The sequence below is a fragment of the Trachypithecus francoisi genome, unplaced genomic scaffold, assembly GCF_009764315.1.
Source record: "Trachypithecus francoisi isolate TF-2019V2 unplaced genomic scaffold, Tfra_2.0 Contig01461, whole genome shotgun sequence".
NCBI classification, from domain to species: domain Eukaryota; kingdom Metazoa; phylum Chordata; class Mammalia; order Primates; family Cercopithecidae; genus Trachypithecus; species Trachypithecus francoisi.
Genome location: NW_022681433.1, coordinates 11,236,370 through 11,262,801, shown reverse-complemented (window position 1 = coordinate 11,262,801; position 26,432 = coordinate 11,236,370). Strand labels below are relative to the sequence as shown.

The 26,432-nt window shown below is 37.1% G+C and overlaps 1 protein-coding gene across 6 annotated transcripts in view; it reads left to right on the top strand.

The window, feature by feature from the left end:
• The window catches only part of FRY (FRY microtubule binding protein), a 270,718-nt gene that overhangs the window by 87,945 nt on the left and 156,341 nt on the right, over positions 1-26,432 (top strand). For all 6 annotated transcript variants that reach the window (XR_004443018.1, XR_004443019.1, XR_004443020.1 and 3 more), the window contains exons 5-11: positions 5,717-5,807; positions 6,030-6,109; positions 6,218-6,298; positions 13,047-13,215; positions 16,250-16,342; positions 16,436-16,534; positions 18,225-18,326. Coding sequence is in view for 3 of the 6 variants with exons in the window: in XM_033235758.1 (XP_033091649.1) it covers positions 5,717-5,807; positions 6,030-6,109; positions 6,218-6,298; positions 13,047-13,215; positions 16,250-16,342; positions 16,436-16,534; positions 18,225-18,326 (715 nt within the window). In the remaining 3 variants the exon portion in view is untranslated. The remainder of the gene's footprint in view (positions 1-5,716; positions 5,808-6,029; positions 6,110-6,217; positions 6,299-13,046; positions 13,216-16,249; positions 16,343-16,435; positions 16,535-18,224; positions 18,327-26,432) is intronic.

Genomic DNA, 26,432 nt, shown 5'->3' with positions numbered 1-26,432 from the left:
TATTTTAAAAAGTAGTTAGATTTCTCCACATGAACAGATTATTCCGATTAAAAAAATACTTTTAAAGTCAGTAAACTGAAATTAGTCAATCAGAAAATCAGACATTAACTACTTTTTGTGAATGATTTATTTCTCTCATTTTTCTTGAAAGTCCTAATACTGTTTCAAAAGACTTCTTTTGAAATTGAAGAATTATAATATTACCATGTTTTACTTCAACCAAATTTGTAATCTGCTTTTATAATGTGCTTGAATTTATGCAAGATTTAATTATATAATTTTGTTTGGGAGAGAGATTAATAACTTTTTCATATTGAATTTTTTTTTGGTGAAGGAGGAAATTTTTAGAATTTTTAGACATAACTCAGATGCCATAAAATTCACCCTTTTAAAGTATATAATTCAATGTTTTTAGTATATTTACAGGGTTGTACAACCATTACCACTCTAATTTCAGAACATTTTTATCACCCCCAAATCCTGTACCCATTAGCAATCTCTCCTCATGAATATTTTTTTAATTTGTCAAGTTTTAAAAATAGAATTTAAATTTTTTATCTGAAAAATGGTTCAGACCATGTGATGAAGAAATTAAATGGATCATTTTATTATTTTTTCCATATTACATGTTTACTTATGAACAGATATTAAACCTTCCTAGGTTTAGGGAGTGGGACAGTTTTTACTGAGTTGAATTGAGTTTTAGTTTTGTTCTGCTGTTTTGTCAGAATTTAATTGCTGAAATTAGATTTTTCATGAATTGATTTCTTTATGGATTAAAAATGATAGCTTTTAAAATTGTGTTACTGACTATTTTCAGGCGATCAGAGTAACTACTGAGATCAGATAGAGAATCGGGACAGTAAAATTTGACTTGGTAACATTTTAGTTAACACTTGAATTTTTTAAATAAGAGAGAAAATATGCTTAGAATACAGCCAAATGAATGAAGCTCTCTAGGGTATGATGTAGCTAAATGTGAGTTTCTGCTACTAGGAAAAAAAGGTTGGGGGGGCATAAAGGAGGAGCATAAACTACTGAAAATAGTCAAATGTCAGGGATGCACATTGGGTTGTGATTTCTAAGATTAGTACAATATCAACATTTGGACTGCCAAGTAAATTTGTCAAATGCCTCTGGCTCCTGGCAGTTAGACTGCAAACCAGCAATAAAGTTGAATTCATTATTAGAAATGCGTATGTCTTACTTTGATTTGAAAAGATAATTTGGCTTATTAAATAAAATAGAATCGAAGGTCTAAAATTTTTTTTTCTGCCAAGAACTGCTACTTTCTCAGGTTCCTCTGGCCACTTGTGAAGACCGTTATCATCCAGCACAAAAATACTCTCTCTACTGCTGCTGGCCATCTGTGGGAGTTCTCCTTCCTTTTGGTCTTTCCAACTTTCTGTCTCCTTATTCTATAGTATAATGGATATGAAGCCTGATTTCTGAGTGCCCTCCTTTTTAATGCAGCTGCATAGGTTTTCCTTTTCCCCAGCTCGCAGTGCCACTTTCTAGTTCCAGTGGGTCTTCAAGGAGTTTACATAGATGGTTTTATTCACAGTTCTTCCTCCTGGCAGGGCTGTTAAGAAATGATCCTGAAAGAATGAGTTCCTACTCTGTTGATACATTCACCCCTTGAAAGATAAACATGCAAGTGCCTTCTTAACCCATTCTGTCATCCACCAACCTTAATTTGACTTGCTCAAAGTTACAAAGCACTCCAGAAGGTCTTCCTTATATCTTAAATATCACATTATTTTCTTCTTATTCCCTTTTGACTAAGGAGAAAAACATTCCAGATTTAAAATAGTCTTGATTTATTTTGAAAATATCCTCCTGGCAAGTCTAAATCCTGTCATCCCTCCTCATTGGTTTTATTTAATATACACTATTGAGCATTTATGTGTTTGGGAAATTATGCTAAACACTTTACATGTTTTATCTTCTCAAACGATTATGTAAGTACTATTACTCACATTTTGTGGATGGAGAAAATGTCGATAAATAGAAGAGGGATGATTTTATGCCAGACTGTTCCACACCAGAGTCAGTGCTCTGGGCCACTTCTTGTGCCAAGGAGCCCAGCAGTAATTTCATCCGCCTTTGTTCAATTCCAGATGAGCCCTCAATCAGTGTGTTAGTCAAGCAGAAAATGGGATAGAGGGGCTTCCTTGCTGTTCTTCTGACAGTGCTGATTCTGCTTCTAACTTTTTTCTAAATTTACTTATTTTTCCCTAAGTTATTGGCGTACAGGTGGTATTTGATTACATGAGTAAGTTCTTTAGTGGTTATTTGTGAGATTTTGGTGCACCCATCACCTGAGCAGTATACACTGCACTATATTTGTAGCCTTTTATCCCTCGCCCCCCTCCCACTCTTCCCCCCAAATCCCCAAAGTCCATTGTATCATTCTTTTTTGTTTGTTTGTTTGAGACAGAGTCTCACTCTGTCACCCAGGCTGGAGTGCAATGGCATGATCTCAGCTCACTGCAAACTCCACCTCCCAGGTTTAAGCTATTCTCCGCCTCAGCCTCCCGAGTAGCTGGGACTACAGGCACGTGCCACTGTGCCTGGCTAATTTTTGTATTTTTAGTAGAGACGGGGTTTCACTATGTTGGCCAGGCTAGTCTTGAATTGCAGACCTCATGATCCACCCACCTCGGCCTCCCAAAGTGCTGGGATTATAGGCATGAGCCAGCATGCCTGGCCCCCACTGTATCATTTTGATGCCTTTGCGTACTCATAGCTTAGCTCCCACATAGCAATGGGAACATATGATGTTTGGTTTTCCATTCCTGAGTTACTTAACTTAGAATAATAGTCTCCAATCTCATCCAGGTCACTGCAAATGCTGTTAATTCATTCCTTTTTATGGCTGCATAGTATTTTATCATATATACGTGTGTGTGTGTGTGTATACACCAGAGTTTCTTTATCCACTTGTTGATCGATGGGCATTTAGGTTGGTTTATAATTTTGCTATCATGATTTGTGCCACTATAAACATGCATGTGCAAGTATCTTTTTCGAATCATGACTTCTTTTTCTCTGGGTAGATACCCTGTAGTGGAACTGCTGTATCAAATGGTAGTTCTACTTTTAGTTCTTTACGGAATCTCTCCACTGTTTTCCATAGCAGCTATACTAGTTTACATTCCCACCAGCACTGTAGAAGTGTTCCCTGTTCACTACATCCACGCCAACATCTACTGTTTTTTTTATTTTTGTTGTATTCTGTCCATTCTTGCAAGAGTGAAGTGGTATGGCATTGTGGTTTTGATTTGCATTTCCCTGATCATTAGTGATATTGAGCATTTTTTCATGTTTATTGGCCATTTGTGTATCTTCTTCTGAGAACTGTCTATTCATGTCCTTAGCCCACTTTTTGGTGGGGTTGTTTTTTTCTTACTGATTTGTTGGCATTCATTTTAGATTCTAGATATTAGTCCTTTGTCAGATGTATAGATCGTGAAGATTTTCTCCCACTCTGTGGGTTCTCTGTTTACTCTGCTGACTGTTCCTTTTGCCATGCAAAAGCTCTTTAGTTTAATTAGGTCCCAGCTATTTATCTTTGTTTTTATTGCATTTGCTTTTGGGTTTTGGGTCATGAAATCCTTGCCTAAGTCAAGGTCTAGAAGGGTTTTTCCAATGTTATCTTCTAGAATTTTTTATAGTTTCAGGTCTCAGGTTTAAGTCCATAATCTATCTTGAGTTGATTTTTGTATAAGATGGGAGATGAGGATCCAGTTTCATTCTCCTACAGTTGGCTAGCCAATTATCCCAGCACCATTTGTTGAAAAGGGTGTCCTTTCCCTGCTTTATGTTTTTGTTTGTTTTGTTGAAGATTGGTTAGCTGTAAACACCACATAAACAGAATTAAAAACAAAAATCACACGATCATCTCAGTAGATGCAGAAAAAGCATTAGACAAAATCCAGCATCCCTGTATGATTAAAACTCTCAGCAAAATCGGCACACGAGGGACACACCTTAATGTAATAAAAGCCATCTATGACAGACCCACAGCCAACATAATACTGAATGGGGAAAAGTTGAGAGCATTCCCTCTGAGAACTGGAGCAAGACAAGGATACCCACTCTCAGCACTCTTCTTTAACATAGTACTAGAAGGCCTAGCCAGAGCAAAATAAAGGACATCCATATAAGTACAGAGGAAGTCAAACTGTCACTGTTTGCTAGCAATATGATCATTTCCCTTGAAAACCCTAAGGACTCCTCCAGAAAGCTCCTAGAACTGATAAAAGAATTCAGCAAAGTTTCCAGATACAAGATTAATGTACACAAATCAGTAGCTCTTCTATACACTAACAGGGACCAAGCAGAGAATCAAATCAAGAACCCAACCCCTTTTACAATAGCTGCAAAAAAAAAAAATAATAAAATACTTAAGAATATACCTAACCGAGGAGTCGAAAGACCTCTACAAGGAAAACTGCAAAACACTGCTGAAATAAATCATAGATGGCACAAACAAATGGAAACACATCCCATGCTCATGGATAGGTAGAATCAATATTGTGAAAATGACCATACTGCCAAAAGCAATCTACAAATTCAGTGCAATCCCCATCAAAATACCACCATCATTCTTCACAGAATTAGAAAAAACAATTGTAAAATTCACATGGAACCAAAAAAGAGCCTGCATAGCCAAAGCAAGACTAAGCAAAAAGAACAAATCTAGAGGCATCACACTACCTGATTTCAAATTATACTATAAGGCCATAGCCACCAAAACACCGTGCTTCTAACTTTCAAATGAGCACAAATGACTGCTCTGCTCCTCCTACCTCTTCTTCCTTCTGCCTTTTACTCTTCTCTCTCACCACCCCTTTACTTCTTCATTCCTCCTTTCACTAAGTCTCAGGTGGCAAAGATGTAAGAGGAAAGGGACAGGGAAAGAAAAGAAAAGTAATGCCGATCCTCTTCACCCCTGCCGTCCTGCTCAAATTGGTGATCATATTATTTCCTTCTTGTTTCCTTACATTGTTTAGCTCCTTTCACGAGATCTTTCAGTGTCCACCCCTGGTATGGTAGCCTGTCTCATTCTACAGATGGTAGAATTACTGAGTTGAATGCTACCTTAGAAAAGACCACAAGGTGAGGTGATGAACTCACAAATAGCTACTCAAGTTAACATCACTGAAAATTTTAAATTTGAATTCAAATATTCCGACTTCAAATCCAGTGTTTGTCCACTGCAGCACACAGAGAATAGAAAGAGCATTAGCGTGTTTTTGTTGTTGTTGTTGTTGTTGTTTTGAGATGGAGTCTCACTCTGTCGCCCAGGCTGGAGTGCAGTGGCGTGATCTCAGCTCACTGCAACCTCTGCCTCCCGAGTTCAAGCAATTCTCCTGCTTCACTCTCTCAAGTAGCTGGGATTATAGGCATGGGCCACCACGCTTGGCTAATTGTTGTATTTTTAGTAGGGACAGGGTTTCACCATGTGGGCCAGGGTGTTTTCGAACTCCTGACTTCAGGTGATCCGCCCACCTCGGCCTCCCAAAATGCTGGGTTTACAGGCGTGAGCCACTCCACCTGGCCAACATTAGCATGTATCTACCAGTACAATTACTTAATTTAAAAAATGGGTTTTGCAGTCTTTTCGGAAGGAGTCCTAGATTTTTGATGAATTATATTCCTCTGAGAATACCTTCAGTGTGCTTTAATGTAAATATTTTAAATTTTACAGTGATGAACAACAGCGAGATTATTTAATGGAAAGACGGGACCTCGCCATTGATTTTATTTTTTCTTTAGTATTAATAGAAGTTTTGAAACAGGTAGGTGATTAATTTATTGTTACTTTTAGATAATATTTATTGATCTAAAAACTGCTTAGGTTGTAAAAGTCTAAGTTTTTAAAATTATGAATTCCAAATACTGAGTTATGTGAATTATGTTTATTGATTGCTATTGACTGTCATATATAGTTATTGGAAGTACTGTTATTGATTTGTTCTTTAATATTCCCTTCTGAGTTAAGAACCACCTTTTTTTTTCAGATTCCACTTCATCCTGTAATAGACAGTTTAATACATGATGTTATTAACTTGGCTTTCAAGCACTTTAAATACAAAGAAGGGTAAGGTGATTTCTTCGAATGTTGAAGTTGGTGTTTAAAACTGTATCAGTGGTTTGCTTTTTTCAGATGACCAGGGATCCCTAACTTGTCTAATTATGTCCTACTTAGGTACCTTGGTCCCAACACTGGCAATATGCATATTGTGGCAGACCTGTATGCAGAAGTCATTGGAGTGTTGGCACAAGCCAAGTAAGTGAATGCCAGAACCCTTTACCATGAGAATATGCGTGCTGTCACTGTCCTCCCAGCCTTGATTTAGGGAAGTTGGGGTTGAGCTTACAAGGAACTAGGTAGGGCTCTTTGACATGTGTGCCCCATCTCTGAAACTGACTAGAAAGCTCTTCCAAGACAGGCACCAAATTATCTTTTTTACTTGGCACTTGGGCCAGATCCTATCCAGAGTCCATGGGTTTCAGATTCTTGCATCAAAGAAATGGGCTGACCAGATTACATTTCTCTCTGCCTAAATATTCCAAGGAAGTTTATCACTTTTGAAAGTTCTGTTTTCTCTAGCCCATGAGTGAGTGGTTACGATATATCATCTATCAGTGGGAAAATTCCATTCTAGAATGTCCCCTTTACTATAGACCTTACTTAATTCAGCTGAGCTAAAAATGTCCCAGACTCTGTCATGGAAACAAGTCAGAGGGGAAATTCTCATTGCTAAATTTATCTGGCCCCATAGCACTACTTAGCAGGCAAGAACAAAATTGCATTAAACTATTAGCAACAATATACCTCTTCCAAAAGTGATGTCACACCCTACTTACCCTTCTTCATTTTGTCTACCCCTGAGGCAAATCAGGCAAGATCCCGAATGCCTAAGTTAGGCAAAATGAACCAGAGACATAATGTGAATTCATGCCAGGAGGCCAGCTTGAAGCAAAAGTGATGATCCAATCCTTGTGAAATGCAATCCTTCCTCAGAAAGAGATTTTTATCTTCAAGGGATTGAATTTCGTAAGGTAGTAGCATGGAAATACACAATTTATCAAAAAAACTAAAATTTTAAAAAGCACTTAGCAATCTTACCTAGCCAAAACATAGATAAGAACTCAGGGAATAGACCCTCTTAACTTCCTGGCATAGTTTATTTAATCTAATCCAGTTTATCTACTCATCCTGACTACATTTTTTTTTTTTAATATATAACACATCAGTGTTCGAAGGAGGAAAGGGAACTTCCAGAGGATGTTACACGGATGCCATTGAAAAATAAAGCTCAACGGCTGGCGGTAACAGAAAGAAACTGGCCAAAGCATACATAAGAATTAAACAATAGAGTTATCTGGGCCATTTTGCATGAGGCTATATGGTAGTTGTATAGCCTATTAAAATAACTGTGGTTCATGAATCATTAAGAAAAAAAAAAGTGTAATGCATTTTGGAGATATTTCCATTGCAATTGAGTAATGAAAGCATTAGCATTTTAAATGGACAGGCTGTAGTTATCTGGCAAATCATGTGTATCTACCTCATTTCTAGAAAAGATTGGGAAAAATGAGGTATTAACATGTATATTTGCTGATTTGTCAAACCCTGAAAATCTCAACATAAATTTTCAGCTGTCATTTGGAAACTTTAGTATGCCAAAAATGACTTGGTGTTTTCCTTAGTTTTTGTGAATTATGCCTAACAATAATACTGGTTACTGTTAAATGACCTTCCTTAGCTCTGTGATTCTGAGTTGGTTGTGAATAAGTTGAGAAACATTGTCATAACTAAGCAATATTCTAAGCCTGTAGGAATTTCCTTTTTAGGTAAAACTTATGGTCCACCAAGCCAGTGTTTGCTTGCTGATGGTGACTTTTTTTGTTTACGTGATGTCAGTATTTGTCCCTATTCTGCGGTAGTAGGGTGTAAGAAATGCCTCCATTTGGACAGTGCTCCAGTACTTTCCAGTCTCTAGGGAAACGTTTGACCAGTCTGCTCTTGTAGTAAACAGAGACTCAAATAGCCCTTGATGTGTTCTCAACTAGTCAATATGTAGTTAACCTTGATGGTATAAACTTAAACTAGTATCATACCACGAATTATGACATTACTTCTTTCTCCTAAGTACACCAGGACCATTACTTTATTGTTACCTTAGAAGAAGTACTGTTTCCTTCATTCTCAGGGTGGGAAAAAGAATGTATGCTTATCTAGTACAGTGTGATTATCTTTAAAAAAAAAGTTGAGTAATGTAATAATTCTAATTTTAGATTATATGCCTTGTTCCCAATGATAATGCCTATTAAATATTTTCTTGATTATGACTTTAGCTATTAGTACTTACTTTGGAATTTCAGTTTTAGCAGAATCACTATTTTTAGTCTTACTAGTTATGATACTGTTTAGTTCTTGTCATTTAGGGAAAAAATTTTGATAATAAGTGTTATTCACACATAATATTGACTTTTTCAAAGTCAGTTAAAACAAATTTAAGTACTTTCGCCAAAATCTGGTAGATTCATTTAAATAGTAATAATACTTCATCTAAGAATCGTAGATGTTACTAAATGCTTTCTCTTTATGTGATATTATCTTTACATGTTCATTTACTCATTTTTGTAATATGTGCTATACATTTTAAAGCAGAATTTTATATTTATGTGAATTTTATAGTATACCAAAGACTGAGTAATCATTGAGTTACAGTATTTACTAAATACAATACTAAATAGGAAATACTAAAGGAAAGATCGTTGAAATTTTTTTTCTTAAAGTCATTTTAAGAGAAAATAGATTTTAAATGCAAAGAGATTTTTGGATTGTTTTTGTGCTAAATAACATGTTTATGTCATTTGGGACTTTTAAAAGTAAAGGATAGGCCAGGCGTGGTGGCTCACACCTGTTATTCCAGCACTTTGGGAGGCCAAGGCAGGCGGATCACAAGGAAATCGAGACCATCCTGGCTAACACGGTGACACCCCGCCTCTACTACAAATACAAAAAATATTAGCTGGGGGTGGTGGCACGCGCCTGTAGTCCCAGCTACTCAGGAGGCTGAGGCAGGAGAATCACTTGAACCCGGGAGGCGGAGGTTGTAGTGAGCCAAGATTGTGCCACTGCATTCCAGCCTGGGCGACAGAGCAAGGCTCTGTCTCAAAAAAAAACAAAAAAACAAAAAAGTAAAAGATAGCCATATTTATTTTTAAATGAGAAATAAATAAACTTTTAGCCACTAACTGATGAGAATATTGAAATAGTGAATTATGCAAATAACTTGCCTTTTTCTATCTTTCCTTGTTTTAGTCATGGATTCAAACTGGAAAACAAACTTTCCTTAGTATCAAGTCATCTTTAAAACTATATAACTCTAATATTTTTCTCTCTAAACTCATACATTTCAAAACTAAAACCATAGTTATTTTGGTATCTAGAAATAATTTGAACAGAAATACAATTTTTAAAAATTCAGTTTGGGATTATTGCATTTTTATAATCTTGATTGAAAGTATCACTTCCATTGCTTGACCATGGTCATTTCTGCTTCCTACCTTTTATCCATCTCTACCGAATGTCCTCTGCTCACCTTTACCCCAGCTCAAATCTCCTCTGAAATCCTCTCTAATTAATTATGCAGCTGAGAAGAGCCCCTTCATTCTCTGATGCCCTGAAGCCTCTTTAAGTGTATTGTTCACCAAGTAGTCAGTGTGAAATATGAGAAAGTGATGGAACCTGGTGCATCTGACCTCCCTGAAGATCAGAAAGGTCTGGACAGTGTCCAGCAGGTGCTAACACATAGTAGGCCCCTGGTAAATTATTAGCATTGCAATTCACATGGCTCATGGTCAGTGTTACCTTGTTTTATCTTCCTAATTAAACTATAAACTATTCTAGAGAGGGCAGAGACTACATGTCACAGTTACCACTAAGACAGCTGCGGTTTAATGGCACTTCCTGGAATTTGTATCAGAAGCCCTGAGTTTGAGTCTCTTCTTTGCCACTGTGGTCTTCCAATTTGTTTCTTTATTTATTAATTGGAAATGCATTCACTGCCTAATTCACTGGATTGTTAAGGATCAAAATGTGAAACGATGTAATCATTTAAAATGTAAAACCACTTACAGATATATCTTGTTATTATTATTCTTAGTCTGTACCAGTGTTTGTCAAACTTTTTCACATCAGAAACACCTGTAAAGCTTATTAAACACAAATTATTGGACTTCATCCCCAGAATTACTGATTGAATAGGTATGTTATTCTGCTTAAGCTGCCATAACAAAGTACTGCAGACTAATTGGCTTAAACAACAGAAATTTATTTCCCACAGTTCTGGAGCTGAAGTCCAAGCCCAAGGTGTTAGCAGGGTTGATTCCTGCTGAGACCTCTCTCCTTGGCTTGTATGTGGCCATTTTCTCCCTGTGTGGTCTTCTCTGTGTGTGTCCCTATACTCATCTCCTAGTCATGTTGATGTCCTTATAAGAAGGGGAGACAAGTACAGAGACACACACAGAGATATAACTTCACTTTAACTTAATAACTTAGCTGGAGAGGTTACATGGTGTCCATTTTATGATAATAACTTTGTTTTCAGTTAATTACCTTTTTATAGGCCCTTTGCCCAAATACAGTCACATTCCGATCTCAGAAGGTTCAGACTTCAACATATGAATTTGAGGGGCACACAATTCAGCTCTAACAGTAGGTCTGCAGTAGGATCAGAGAACGTGCTGATGCCAAATAGATTTTTGTAAATTTAATAAAGTTTCTATTTTAATTTTTGCTAATTTCCTAATCTGAAAAATTAATATACCATTTTGCAGTTAATCTCCATGAAATTTTACTTATAGAGAAAACACAACTAATATTTTCTACCATATTCTAATAGTATTATTTAAATGTCAGAAGGGGCCAGTTTGGGGTGCTGTCTTGAAATTGGATATTTTGTAGAAGTCCACAAAATGCCACTGAAGATTAGGAATACACCCTGCAATATTCTTAGCGATGCTAATAACCCATTACTGAATATCTCATTCATAAATTGTCTAAATCTTCTTGAAGCTATTTATATTTTCTGCTCTATTGCCTTTTAAAAATCTTTTTTATTAAGAAATACATGTAGCAAACATAGGTGAAAATCCATAAGGCAGTTAAACAAATTTATTATAAAGTGGACACCATGTTACCTCTCCACCTAAGCTAAGAACTAGAAAACTGCCAGCACTTGAGAATCCCCTCACACCCCACTTGCCAACCACCAGCCTCTGTACTGCCTTTAGTTAAACAATGTCTATGTGTTTACTGCTTACTTTATTTGTCCTGAAATGTCTACCTTAAGGTCTCAAGAATTATTCCAAACTTCCAGGACTCTATTAGTTCACTTTTCATTTCTATAATCACAGTTACCACCCCCCGACCACCTTTTGTGTGTGTGTGTGTGAGACAGAGTCTTGCTCTGTCACCCAGGCTGGAGTGCAGTGGCGCAATCTTGGCTCACTGCAAGCTCTGCCTCCCAGGTTCAAGCGATTTTCCAGCCTCAGCCTCGTGCACACCACCACACCCAGCTAATTTTTGTGTTTTTCGTAGAGACAGGGTTTCACCATGTTGGTCAGTCTAGTCTCAAACTCCTGACCTCAGGTAATCCATCCGCTTCGGCCTCCCAAAGTGCTGGGATTACAGGCTTGAGCCGCCATGCCCAGCCACAATTACCCTTTTTAATCATGGCTTGCTTCTAATTTTTCATGGAACCTCAGGCTAATAGTCTCAGAAAACAAAATACAATAAATCTTAGACACTGTGTGTGTGTGTGTGTATGTGTGTGTGTGTGTGTTTGGTGAATAGCCAAACCAGCTGTCTCAGACTCAGTGGTTTGGACAATTTTTATGTGTACATTTCTGTACTCTTAGGTACCTTTGAAGATCTGCCTCTGATTCCTCTTAGCTTTAAGATCTGTTCTTTTTTCAAACCTGGATGATAATATTGTTGTTATAATTAGTATTATTTTACTTTCGAATACAAATACTTTGAGGATAGGGACTGGACTATGTCTTTTTGTTTGTTTTGCGTTTATCAGATAAAATTGTAAAATTCCATGAATATAATAGACAGCCCATTCATCTTTACCTTTTAGATATAATTTAAATTTTCCCATTACTAGATTTTTTTTTTTTTTTTTTTTGAGACAGAATTTCGCTCTTGTTGCCCATGCTGGAGTGCAACAGTGCAATCTGAGCTCATTGCAACCTCTGCCTCCCGGGTTCAAGTGATTCTCCTGTCTCAGCCTCCCAAGTAACTGGGATTACAGGCACGTGCCACCACACCCGGCTGATTTTTGTATTTTTAGTAGAGACGGGGTTTCATCATATTGGTCAGGCTGGTCTCGAAGTCCTAACCTCAGGTGATCCACCTGCGTCGGCCTCCCAAATTGATGGGATTACATACAGATGAGAGCCACTGCACCCAGCCTCCTATTACTAGATTTTTTAACCCTAAATATATATTTTTTGATAATCATTATCCTAAAACTATAAAGGAAATAACAACAGAAAACTTTAAAAATAGATACAGGAATACTTGACATTATTTGAAATACAAATCCTTAAATCATTTGCTGTCACTGTCAGAAATCACTAACCTAGTACATTATTGCTCATAGACTCCCTATTTGATACTTCAGGCTCTGGGGTCTGCAACTATGTTGAAAATGGCCAAGCCTGAGGAAATGGGGCTCTTTGTGATGCTCAATTCAAGAGCTAGACCATTTTGAGATGGTCTAAATAACCGGGATCTGCCCCCTCGCCTGATGGAGATGTTGAGCATCAAGGAGAAGAAAATTGGAGCCTTTGCTAAATCCCAAACATCAGATCCTTACAAAATCATGGCTGTTGTACTTCAACTGATTTGAAGGATTCCGTTGCTCTGCTCAATCACTCCCAGATGCTGGAGGCTCCCATTACAGGGACTTTCCTACCCATGATTTGATAAACTGCTTATGTTGTCTTCTTAGATTCCCTGCGGTAAAGAAGAAATTTATGGCGGAGCTAAAAGAATTACGGCACAAAGAGCAGAGCCCATATGTGGTTCAAAGCATTATCAGCTTAATAATGGGGATGAAATTCTTTCGAATTAAGATGTATCCAGTGGAGGATTTTGAGGCCTCTCTTCAGTTTATGCAGGTAATGTCTTAGGCAGGAGAGCTAAGGGGCTCTCAAACTGAGCACTTTCCTTCCTCGAAATGATGAACCTGGAACATGAAAACCCAATTACTTGTCAATACGGAGAAACATTCTACTGTCTAAATAATTCATGAAATCCTTTGTAACCAAATAGCACAGTTGCAGGCACATACTTTCATTTCTCAACTTTCATATCATCTTTGGAGGAGAGTATACAGTGGGATTGCTTGTTTGCTGACTTTTTTCTCTTTCACCCACTGGTACATATTGTTCTATGAATAAAATATAGCTGATCTTTTTTCACTTTTTAAAATTGATAGCATTGGGTTGGCTGCATTGACATTCACAGGCATGAGGACTTTAAATAATAAAGAAATCTTTTATTCTTAATATAAAAAGGAATCTTAATTTTTAAAAACTCAACTAAACAATACAGGTTTGATATTTATTGCCCGGTGCCCATCATGGTACATAACAAAAGAATTGCTGCTAAGGAGAATTTAACAGAATACTCAGCTCTTAGAGTTTACAAAACTTTGGCATTTGAAGGAATTTTTAAAATGCTGCTGTAAATTAAATTTGGCAATGACCTTACTAGAGGGTTTAGATGTATGGATTATGAATATAGGCTGTACCATTTTACACCCACAAGGATGGCTATAATCAAAAATATAACAATTCTCGGTGAAGATGTGGAAAAATTTAAACCTCACACACTGCTGGTATGAATACAAAATGGCACAGCCACTTTGGAAAACAGCCTGGCCCTGGCAGTTCCTCAAATAGCAAAACCTACAATTACCATATGACCTAGCAATTCCACTCCTAGGTATATGCACAAGAGAAATGAAAATATATGTCCACACAAAAACTGGAACACAAATGTTCATAGCAGCATTATTCATAGTTGCCAAAAAGTGGAAATAACCCAAATGTCTATAAAATGATGAATGGATAGACAAAATGTGGTATATCCCTATAATGGAATATTATTTGACCATAAAAAGTAGTGAAGCTGATACATGCCACAACATGGATGAACCTTGAAAATGTTATGCTAAGTGAATGAAACCAGACACAAAAGGCCATGTATTATATTATTCTGTTTATATGGAATGTCCAGAGTAGGCAAATCCATAGAGACAGAAAGTAGATTAACAGTTGTCTAGGGCTGGGAATGGGGAGTGGATAGGGAGGTTGCAGATGACTGCTGAGGGGTACAGAGTTTCCTTTGGGTGTCATTAAAAGGTTCTAAATTTGACAGTAGTGATGGATGCACAGCTGTGATTATACTAAAAGCCAATGAATTGTATATGTTAAATGGGTGAATTGCATACTACGTAAATTATGTCACAATAAAATTATTATATATGTGGATGGGGCTATGAACCAAACTTCTTGGGTTTGAATTCAAGCTCTAGCACTTAGCAGCTCTGTGACCTGACCAGTCACACTTAACCCCTCCCATCCTCACTTCCCTTATCTGCAAGGTGATGATAATGACACTAACCTTAGAGAGTGGTTCTGAGGATTCTTAGCACATGACAAACACTCAGTAACTGTTACATATTTTATTATTTTTATTCTACTCTCATATGAATAATTCCTGTATCTATATACACGAATTAAGACTTGAGAGGGTATTACATACTTATGCAAAATAATGTAGCGAAAGGATGACTATTCTGGAAACTATAGAGCTCGTCTGTATAGGAAAGCTGTTTCAGTGATTTCCCATACTGGTGTTGCCTTTCCTGAGCTGAGGTCTTAATATGGTGTTGATAGAATGAGGGCTTTGGGGATTGTTTTTGGCAATCTTCCCAGTGGCAACAGAAAATAAAGGGAAATAGCCAGTGTTGATGTTAACATGTTATTACATGTAGCTTGTACTCTTTCTTTTCTTTCTTTTTTTTTTTTTTTTTTAATTTGAGACAGATTCTCTCACTCTGTCGGGGTGGAGTGCAGTGGCATGATCTGGATTCACTGCAGCCTCTGCCTCCCAGGCACAAGTGATCCTCCCACCTCAACCTCCCAAGTAGCTGGGACTACAGGTGCCACCATCATGCCCAGCTAATTTTTGTATTTTTCTGTAGAGACGGGGTTTGGCCATGTCGCGCAGGCTGGTCTGGAATTCTGGGCCCAAGCGATCTGCCTGCCTTGGCCTCCCAAAGTGTCAAGATTACAGGCATGAGCTGTGGTGTCTGGCTGCCTGGACTCTTGAATGAAAACCATACCTGATCTAGACCACAATAAGTTACTACCAAAAAGGCCAGGAAGGACAGAGAGATGGGCAGAATTCTGCCAACTTTCCTTTTAAAAAAGTTGACATTTTATTAAAAAAAAAAATGTTGACAGGCCAACTTTCCTACAGAATGAGTCCTTGAGCAACGCAGAACACCCTTAGCTATGACAGTAGTCCACAGGCAGTAGTGTCCTTTCTTAAGGAACCCTTCTAAAGGTTTCCTTGTCAAGGTGGGAAAGGGAAACGTTCCTGACTTGCTTATGAAACTTATGTGAATGATAAACACACCTAAAATGTCAGAGAGAACAAGTAAACAGCTCTGTGTCTGAGGCTGTCAGGCCTAGGGCCTAAAATAAGTTTGATGTCTTCTGCCTCTCTTCCCATGTTTACCTTCCCTGGGGATCTGTGTTTGAGGGCTGACCAGGAGCCCAAGGCCCCCTACACACTAAGTAATAAATAGAAATGTATTGGAAGTGAGTGAATGAATGAATGAATCAACCAGTGACTCGGTGGATACATGTGTGCTTGCTGGTTAGAGATGCTTTGTCCTTTTAGAATAATGATTTGATATGGAAGAGTGAAAAAACCAGCCTTGCAGAATGTCACTGAGGCCATTACAGACATATAAATTTCAACACAAATGTTTGAATCCAGTGATTTTTAATAGACTATGGAATATGCTCTGTTGATGCGTGATTGAATTAAGAGCTACTTACTGAAACTTGTTTAAATACATTCTATGTGCACATTTCAACCTAGTCTCTCTCCCTATACCCTTTTTCTGCTTCCCAGGAATGTGCACATTACTTCCTCGAGGTTAAAGACAAAGATATCAAGCATGCCTTGGCTGGGCTTTTTGTTGAAATCCTTGTTCCAGTCGCTGCTGTGAGTTACATTTTCATTTCTAAAAACTCTTCAAATTGTATCACAAAATCAACAATTTTATTAATATAATATTCACATGCATCTCTATTTCAGGCTGTTAAAAATGAAGTAAATGTCCCCTGCCTTAGAAATTTTGTGGAAAGCCTGTATGACACCACGCTGGAACTTTCTTCTCGAAAGAAGCATTCCTTGGTTAGTAACTATGAGAAAATCGAAAACACAAACAAAACTGCACAGACTAAAATTCCTAGTCAGGAACGTATTTGAGGATCATAAGGACTCCATAGATGGGAAAAGTACCTGAAGCTCCCTCAAAAAGAGGCAGCATTTGAAACTGAAGCTGGCTTTTTGTATTGGCCATGACTGATTGACGTTCATGTAGGGGGATTAGACCATGTCACCTCAGATGACCCTCTGGTCCTAAGGAGTCTGTTGTTCACTTTCAAGATTTGGCCTAACTTGATTTTTATTTTAATTTCTGAGAACCTTTTTCCAATCTGAAAGCTAAAGTTTATAATAGCAGTTTTTTTCTCAATCCCCAGAAACCTGCCCTGACTAATTCCTATCTGGATACTAGGATCAAAATGGAAACAGGCAGGAAAAGGAGTTGGGAAATAGACAGTTGCCCATAGGAATGATTCTCTGAAGGCTGAGAAAATAATTCTTGGGAAGGTTTTGGTACTAAAGAGCAGTATGGAAAAGTCTTTTAGGTTACCACCACCTTTTACCCGCTGTGGTAAATAAAGCTTTGTTTTATTAATCGGGAAGTGGTATAAAAGCTGTAATGTGAAAGCTGGGAAGAGGCAAGTTACTTAGGGATCTGGTTACTGGCATGGTTTGTGCTCGTCTCCAGAGGATGAACGGCCCTACCATGATTTGAGCAGGTACTTAGGGTTGCTTTGCTGGTAGTAGTGACAAATTTGCTCGTTTGTCTACGTTCTGTGGTCATTGTGACTAACTGCATGCATATTTTTTAGATTACTGACTAGCATTAGAACTGCACTCAATGGTAGCAGTAGTTCCAAGTCCTTTAAAACTAAGTTATTAAAAAAAAAACAAACAAAAAAAAACTAATGAACCGTTAAGCATTGTGGGCAGTTGTTTCTTGTTAATTCAAGTTAACAGATGAGCCAGTTACATTTTTATTTCACAACCCTTGATTTAGGGGGATCATAAAGGTCTATCACATCTGGCTTTGCAAAATAGTGATGGATTCTGCATGTATGATTTTTTTGGGTAGCTGCTTATTACCTTTGCTGTCTTCTCAGGTTGCTGTGGGAAGCTGGCCCAGTTCGGCAGGAAAAGCACAGTAGCACCTCTGTTTATTCGGTCATAAGCCAATTCCTCCTGTGGTTAAATGTAGAGTTTACCAGTGCAATAACATTTCTTTTAGGAATCTTCCTTAATTACCAGAGGGTTGCACGCAAAAGAAAATATAGACAACTACCTCTAAGATAGGGACAAACTATTAGATGTCTATGAGAAAAAAAGCCAATAACATTTTCAAAATGTGTGTGCCTTCCTGCTTTTTTTTCTGTAGATAAGAGAGTGATCTAAGATGGTAAGTTTGTTTTTAAATCTTTTAAGCAAAGTCTAAATCATTGAATCAGATTTCTGCATTATTGTATATGAAACTTATTTCATTTTATTATACGCTATCCATAATTCTTGGTTATTCCATCTCCAGCATTATCAGAAAGTGTCTGTGAAATGCACACCAGTGCCCTGCATCCACTGGGCACTGCTGTGCTACACAGCGTCCTGTTTCTTGCCCACAGAGCCCCAGAGGGAGATGGCAAGGTAGTGGGTACAGAGAATGTATGTTACCTGGTTTGTTGAAATATAAATTATCCTGTGACCTCCTCCTCTCTTTTCTCCTCAGGCCTTGTACCCTCTGGTGACCTGTTTGCTCTGTGTCAGTCAGAAGCAGCTGTTCCTGAACAGGTGGCACATTTTCCTCAACAACTGCTTGTCCAACCTTAAAGTTAGTATTTGTCAGCTCAAAAACGATCTTTTTAAAACATGTACACAGTTTTTAGGCTGGTCGATATGCTTCTGGAAGTGACTCCTGATGTTTTCCAGGGGAATTGTCCTACACTGGTGGAATAATGGAAAAAATATTAATAAGAGTTCTTATTAAATACAGTCAATTTTAGAAAGTGACTAGGAATAAGATAAATCACTTCAGATTTGGGAAAAATAAATCTGTTCTAGCAAGGATCACTTTAAAAGTAGAATTAAATGTTCCTTTATATGCATCCGTTGTCACATTTTATCTAAATGATTTTAAAATGGAATAAGGGCCACATTCAGCTAATAGAAGCATGCGACTTGATCTCAGAAGCTCACTTATACCTTTCCCATCCTTCCTCTATCCCCTCCAGTCTAGGAGAATGTCTCTGGGGCAAAAGCTCCAGTCTGTGGAATGACTGACCTAGCAACAGAGAGTACTTCTTTCTTGTCACTATCGTTTGTGATTCTTGAAGGTATCCATCAAGCCGCATGGCAGTCAGTCCTAAGCATTCACTGTTTCCAGCAATACACCTGCAGTACAGGTGCTGGGTGATGTGAGGAATCAAGTCATGGTGCCTGTGGCTCAAACAGCTGTACTGATTAGCTTTGAAATGGACTTTATAACTTAAAAGTGGTGAATATGTTTTAAGTTTTAGTAACCTATTGATAAAAGACAGTGAAATGAAAACTATCCCTAGTATAAGTGCAAATAGAATGTATTTTTGACAGTTGTCCTTGGTTGTGTCCAAAGATGTGATTAAATTTCTTTTACCAGTTTGATATTAGCTGCTTTTGAATTTTAAGAATATACTTAGTTATAAAATTTTGTATGTGCTTATACACGTTGCCTTTTTTTTTTCTATGATGCTTTAATTTGGTGAAGTAGTTAAGATTAATTATATTATTTTGGCATTTACCATAATTACACAATAATCTGCATTAGAGCTGTTTTAAGCACCAACTATGAGCTGGCTCTGAAAGCTGATTGTGAAATCCAAGATTAGAATCATTCATTTTCTTCAAATTGGCAGTGAAATATAATAGCAGTGGATAGAGAGTTAAGCTTTTAGGTACTCTGAAAAAGTGAAATGCTTTTCAGGGTTATCAAGTGTTATATAAAGGCCACTTTCAGGTTTTGTTGTTGTTGTTGTTTGTTGCTTTTGTTTGTTTTTTGTTTTGAGGATCTGCCATATAACTCTTAACGTGTAGCCCAGTGTCATTTGTTAATTGGTCCACTTTTAAGTTATCCAGCTGTTAGTTCATTAAATATTCTTTTCTATTACATTTTACACAGATAGGAAATGGTCACTTTATTGAAAACAGAGAGGGGAATTATTGAGAGTGCTTACAGTGCAGTTTTCTGTATATTCTGTGTTTAATGTGTCTGGGTTTTTGCTTGGAATTACAATAATATTTTTCATGACAATCTATTGCTGTGGCCACAGAGACCCCGATTTTTTGTCTCAACTTGTTTTTAAAACATAGCAGAGCATCTTACTTTGGAACTTAATTACTTCAAAGTTAGAATGTTGCTTACAGCTCTAGTCAAACCCCACCAGAAAGATTTAATACGAGGGTTATATACAGCCCCAGAGAGGAGCAGGCCTGGGCACTGACAGTATTTCCCTGTGCAAACATTTCAAGCACTCACATTTCTAAGAGGCAGTAAGGCTAGAAAGAGCATGTAGAGTGAATGCTGTAGAGACTGAACCACATTCCAGAATTCAGTCCAGCAGGGACTTACGTAGTGTCCACTGTGTGAGGTGCTAGGGAAAGTGCTGAAAGTGGGAAGGAGGGGGAAAGCAATTCTGTAAAAACTAGATTAGAATAGAGTCCCTGTCCTTGACAAGCTTAGAATTTCATTGGAGGATACGTAACGAAGTTTCAAAATGCGTGATGCAGACAGTGAAGGATGTAAAAGGTAGGAGTGGAGAGATACATGTGAGAGTTGTGGAGGTCATATACCCCCACGAATCACGAAAGAAGTGATTAGGCAAAGTAAGGCAGAAAGGCAGTGATATTTTATGGGTAATAATCTATTTGAATTCACTACCTCAAGGCTAAAAGATATAAAAAGATCCTTAGTAAGATAAAAATGAAATAAAATTGTATCACATATATTTAGAACTAAACCTAGTAGGGATTTGAATGGGACCATTTAAAAAATGTTACTAATATTCAGAAAACCTTCCAAACCTCTTCTTAAGTCCTTAGTAAGGAAGAAATACCTGAGAAACAACTAACACAGCTTCAGAGATATTCTTTGTCTTGAATTGCTACAGTATTTTATGGGATTTAGAACCAATTCTGCCATTTCCTCAGTGACCACCAAATCAACCCTTACCCCACGCACCTTCCTGCACCCTTCCCTGCCTTCCTTACCCCTCCCCAGCCACAGATGCTTTAGGATAGTGAACCTTGCATCTGAATCCCACACGCTGACCTTGGTAGTCACCTTTGATGTATTCTGTAGAGGTGAGCCATCGGGGCAGCGTGGCAGAGCAGAGCAGAATTGTGCATGAGCGTGAAAACCTGCCCGCTTTCATTGTAAACAAGCTCTCAGGGTCAACACTCACTTAATGTCGGTGCCCTGGTTTATTCCCAGCATTAGTCGGTCAGAAGCAGGTTGCTTTGGGAGAACAGACTTGAAATCTTTAATATTTCCACTTAATTAACTTAAGCATCTATTAGTAATATTCCATTATAAATTGATGAGAAACATATAGCACCTTTCCACTAAGACATTCACATCTTTCAGGAACTCTTGGTCCGTGGTGACCGATACTTTTTTCTTCTATGTATTTTATGTCAGAATCTGAACATATTGTGCTACAAAAAAAATGCATTCCCTTCACATCTACCATACAACACCTAATTCTGACAAAAGGAGATATGCTTTGTGAACTTGATTTAATAGTACCTTTAAAATGTTGAGTCACCATTTACAAATGAGAAAAAAATTAAAAATTTAAAAATTTAATAAAATGAAATTATCAAGTTCATAATAGCTATGTGCTAGTTTCTTAGCCTTCAAAATAAAATGAATTGGGAGAATTTCAAAATTTCTTATATTTTATAAAAATGAATATAATATACCAATGAGACCCAAATTATAATTTAAAAAAACAGAAAAGAAACCTCAGAGGTTAAGAAATGCATTAATTATATGATCCATAATAATAACAGTAGCCCTCATTCACTGGAGATACATTATGAGCAGGCGAGTGGCAGGGGCTTCATATACATTGTTGTGGGTATCATGGCAACGCCACAGGCTACACTGAGTATTCCCTATGCTTTCATGAATGTTGTTTATGCATCTAAATATTTTGCTCAGATAGCAATACTGAGGTTAGACATGATTCAGTTTAGTGTCAAAGTTGGAGAAACCAAAGTACAGAATGAGAAAGAATACTCCTTTTTTCTCAGGGAGCACTTATGCTAGGACTTAAATCCGTTCAGTCAGTTACCAACAATTCTTTACAAGTAGTCTACCAGGCACAGTTCTAGGTACTGGGAGTAAGTGACGAGTGAGACAGTAGCACTCCCTGGTCTCTTAGACCTTGTAATTTAGTGGAGGAGACAGACCAACAATCAAATAAATAAATACATGAGGAGAAAAAAAAAACAGATAATGATAACTGCTCTAAAGGAGCATAAACCTAATAGATATTATAAACCTAATAGATATTACGCTCTAAAGGAGCATAAATCTAGTAGATATCATAAACCTAATAGATATTATGATTAAGAATGATGCATTCAGGGAAGGCAGGCAAGGGAGGTACAAGCAGGGTATTCGATTTCCAGTAAAAATCTCAAAACAAGTGTAGTTGCCATAAATATATTTGATGAAGCTTGTGTATAGCACTTCAATATTTGTATGTAATAACTGCAATAAAGTTTGAATGCTTTTTTCAACTTCTCACGTAATAGTAAGGTTATTAATGTTATCTTGTAAGTGGAGACATTGAGTAATATATTAAAGATTCCACAATCATTGCCTGAATTAATTAAAATATATGGCATTTATTTTAAAATGACTACTTTTCTCTTTTAAATACCAAATTTAAATGATGTACTATTAGCTATTTTAATTATTAATTTTCAAGATATAGTTATTCTGCTTTACTGTTAATCTCATTTCCATAATCTCGAGAAAATCTGTTTCAGATCTACCAAAATAGAGGCACATTTCAAAGATTCCAATAATGCACATAAACTGGACCTAAAAATTAGTAATAAGATGACAAGCACGTTATTTTCCACGAATGCCTTATTTATCCAACCATTCAATAGAAAAATAATTGCCGTAAAAATGTTGTTATGATAATTTTAGAGATTATCCTAAACTGTAGCAATAGGTTATTTGGATAATATACAGTCATCAAACCCGATGAATCATAATCAAAGTAAATTGATTCAAGTATCAGAAATGTCAAAAAGATGGAAAGTGTTGGCTGTGATATGCAAAGAAATATAACAAAGACATAGGTTTACTTAGATGGCTTTCTCTTTGAAATGGAAGAGAAAACTAGAAGGTATTTTAAGTATAACAAAATTAGTAGATGACTAAAATTACCTATCTCCCTAGGTCTGTAACTTAACATACATAAGAATCCCTACAGAAGCCTGTTATAAATGCACTTTCTTGAAGCCCACTTTCCGAGGTTCTGGTTCAGAATATCTAAGGTGCAGCCCAGGAATCTGCATATTTATAAGCAGCACAGGTGACTTGGTGCAAATAATCAGCTGATGGACCTTGAGTAACGTTGGTCTATACCACTGATTGCATCACCAGCCAAGTTATCAGTGAATTCACTTGTCCTCATTTGTTACCATTAACTCTGAATTGTTTTAACTAAATTAATTAAAAGCAAAACGTAAAGGAAGTAGGCATGTTATTAGATAGGCTGACACATCCCATGAAGTCAGTGACTGGCAGTGAGGTGAGATGCAGCGGGTCCAGGGAAGATCTACTCTGAAGCGCACTAGTTTCTTGGGCAATTATATGAGTGAACCTCAGAGCCACAATAAATGCATACCATTAATTAATTATTGGTTAATTAATTAAGGGAGATGCAGATACCAACAGAAGAATGGTTTTTTGATCTTGAAGCAAGTATCTTTGACACAGAAATCAGTGGTTTGAGACATATGCTGAAATGTCTGCATCCTGAAAATATACATCAAGCACCTATTCTGTTAGCTGCTAAGGAAATACAAAGACAGATGAAGAAGAAGTGCTGTCTTCAAGTAGAGTAGGTACCAATAGCACATGTGTGCAGCCTCCACATAATATTAAGTTGAAGTGGAAAATTTAAAGCTTTAAAGCCACTGAGGCCAGATTGCCTAGGTGCAGATTCTAGCACTGTCATTTATCAGCTGTGTGACCTTGGGTAAGTTATTTGACCTCTCTGTGCCTAGAATCTACACCATACATTGTTGTGAAAATTAAAATGAGTTCATGTAAGTGCAGCATTGATTAAAATAAAATACGTGCTATAGCAAGCACCATTTAACACATACATTTCAATTTGTGAGAAAACAATACTTATTAGAGCATAAGTCAATTCCTATCCCAGCTGTCGTTTACTAACCTGGTTTACTGTCATTTACTTTGAGCAAATTATTGGGCCTTCTCTCAGTTATAAAATCCTTCAGTTGATATCTTGTTACATGAAAGCACATCTGAAATACCAAAATTCCATACAAGTGCAAGGTATTTATTACTGTCATTATAATATGAAAATTAGCTTCACCTACATGGCAAAGTTTGTCTTTCATGCAGGTCCTGTACAAATTAATCTAGTTTATGCAAGTTGTTCAGCTACTACTCAGATTGCTTTTGTTTTTGAATACTTTCTGGTTTTGTTTTTAATATATAACCTGCTGTATGGTAGTCACTGAGGACACAAAAATGAACAAATCAGAATGCCTGGAGCTCACTGTCTGCTAAGAAACATTCAAGTAAAGGATGTCTGTTTCCTAGAAAACAGAGAGCAGGGGCACTTGGTAGCCTCTCCAGAGGATTGGGACAGGAGTAGAGGGGCAGGGGAATAAAATAAGAGGAGGTGTCACCTAATTGAATTTAAGTTCTCTAAGTAGACAAGGGTAGGAAGGCATTCCAGGCATGCAGGGAATTGCAAAAGGGATGTTGCAGTGCAAGGTTCACCTACCACAAGGCAGAGGCAGGAAGTGGTACAAGGGAGCCAAGTCACAAAAGGCCCCTCATGTGCCATATTATGAAATTTGGACATTGTCCAGTAGGTGACTAGAAGCCACTTAAGTCTTTCAATGCAGGACTTTTAATGCAGGAAAGTAAAAAAACATGTTTGTATTTTTAAGAATATCATTTGTGCAAGAACGGAAGAGGGGCCAAAAAATCCATTTAGGAGACGGTTGCAATGATCTGATATCATCTTGAAATGCTAAAAACCAATTAACAGTACATAATCCACAGACAGACTAAAACCTAAGTTTGCCACTTTGCTTTTCGGTGCCTATGGAAGGGAAAATAATCTCAAAAATGTTCTTAAGAGTGAAAGACTATTAGTCACAATAAGATGCAAGAAAAATGGTAGACAGGAGGGACAGGACAAATATTTTAAAGAAGTTGAAGTTGAAACAGAAGACACTAATGTCAATCAGTTAAACTAGAGATTTCGGTTATGGTCTACAGTGAAATTGAGATGATACTTGCTTTCCTCATCATGATTCACAATGAGAGATAATGTATATGAAAGAATTTCAAATGATACGCTATGCAAATATAAACTTTTACATGTATTTTAAAAAAGGAAATTCGCAAAGGAAAAGATGTTTCTACTAGAAGAGAAGCTCCCTAAAGGCAGGGGCTACATTTCCTTTGTTTGCTGCTGGATTGCTGGTGTCTTCTACATACTAATACTGCAGGCAGATACAGCGTTAAGTACCCTATGTCCATTAACTCATTTAACTCTCCTACACTCCTGTGATGGAGGTAGGATTAGCATCTGCACTTCACAGACAGGGAAAATCAGACCCAGAGAGATTAAAATGCTTTCGCTAGGTCACACAGCTAATAAATTATAAGGCAAGAATGGATTCAAACCCAGGCAGTCTGTGTGTGGAGTCTGCTTTTAACCACCATGTAAGTATACCACAGGCATTTGCTGATTTGGACCCATTGGAAGACGAGTAGTCAGAATTTTTGAAATTTTTAAATGATCGAATATTGTAAATGCGAGTTAACTGGTTTCAAGTCCCCTTTAAGTAAGTAAAGCATTTGACAAATCTTACCTGTTATTTTAACAGGCAAAAAAAAACCTTCCACATAAATGTGTGCTTCTAAAAAGCCAGGGTTTTTTTTTTTTCTCCATGAAGCTAAACAAATAGCTATAAAGTTCATCTAGAAGAATAAACATGCAAGAAAATCTTGGCAACCGCTAAAAATTAAAAAAAAAAAAAGCAATGGACTATATAAAGTAGGCCATACTAGATATTAACACATTATAAAACCTGAATAATTAAAATGATGTGGTATTAATACTTCAATACACAAGACAGTGGAACAAAAAGAAATGTAGAACAGAGCTAAATGTATATGGAAATTTAGACTTTTAGAATAATGACCACCCTAAAAAGTTGTTAGACTACAAAGACTATGAAGTCTATCTTTCCTAAATCTAAAAATTTCTCACTATAGCCTTTCCTATAGAATTTATTTATGTGGATCATCTTTATTCACTAACAGTTTAAAGATAAGCTTTATCCCAGACCATTTCTAAACAATTATGAATTCTATAAAAATCTGTACCTAAATTATCTACACTAAGAAAAGAGAATCATATGACTAAATAAATGGAGATAGACAAGTAACATAAAGGCAAAAGACCTATCAGAAAGTTAAGATACTGAAAGACTGGTTAGCAAACATTCACTGACACCATGCAGAAAAGCAGAAATTTTAATAGATCTTAGGGGTAAATAATGCCCCCTTTTTTCAGAGAATCTATCATTTATGTGGGAGCTGATGTTTAAACAAGATCCCCCTCCCCCCGCCACATAGGTAAGGAGTTGAAGGGCTATGCTAGAG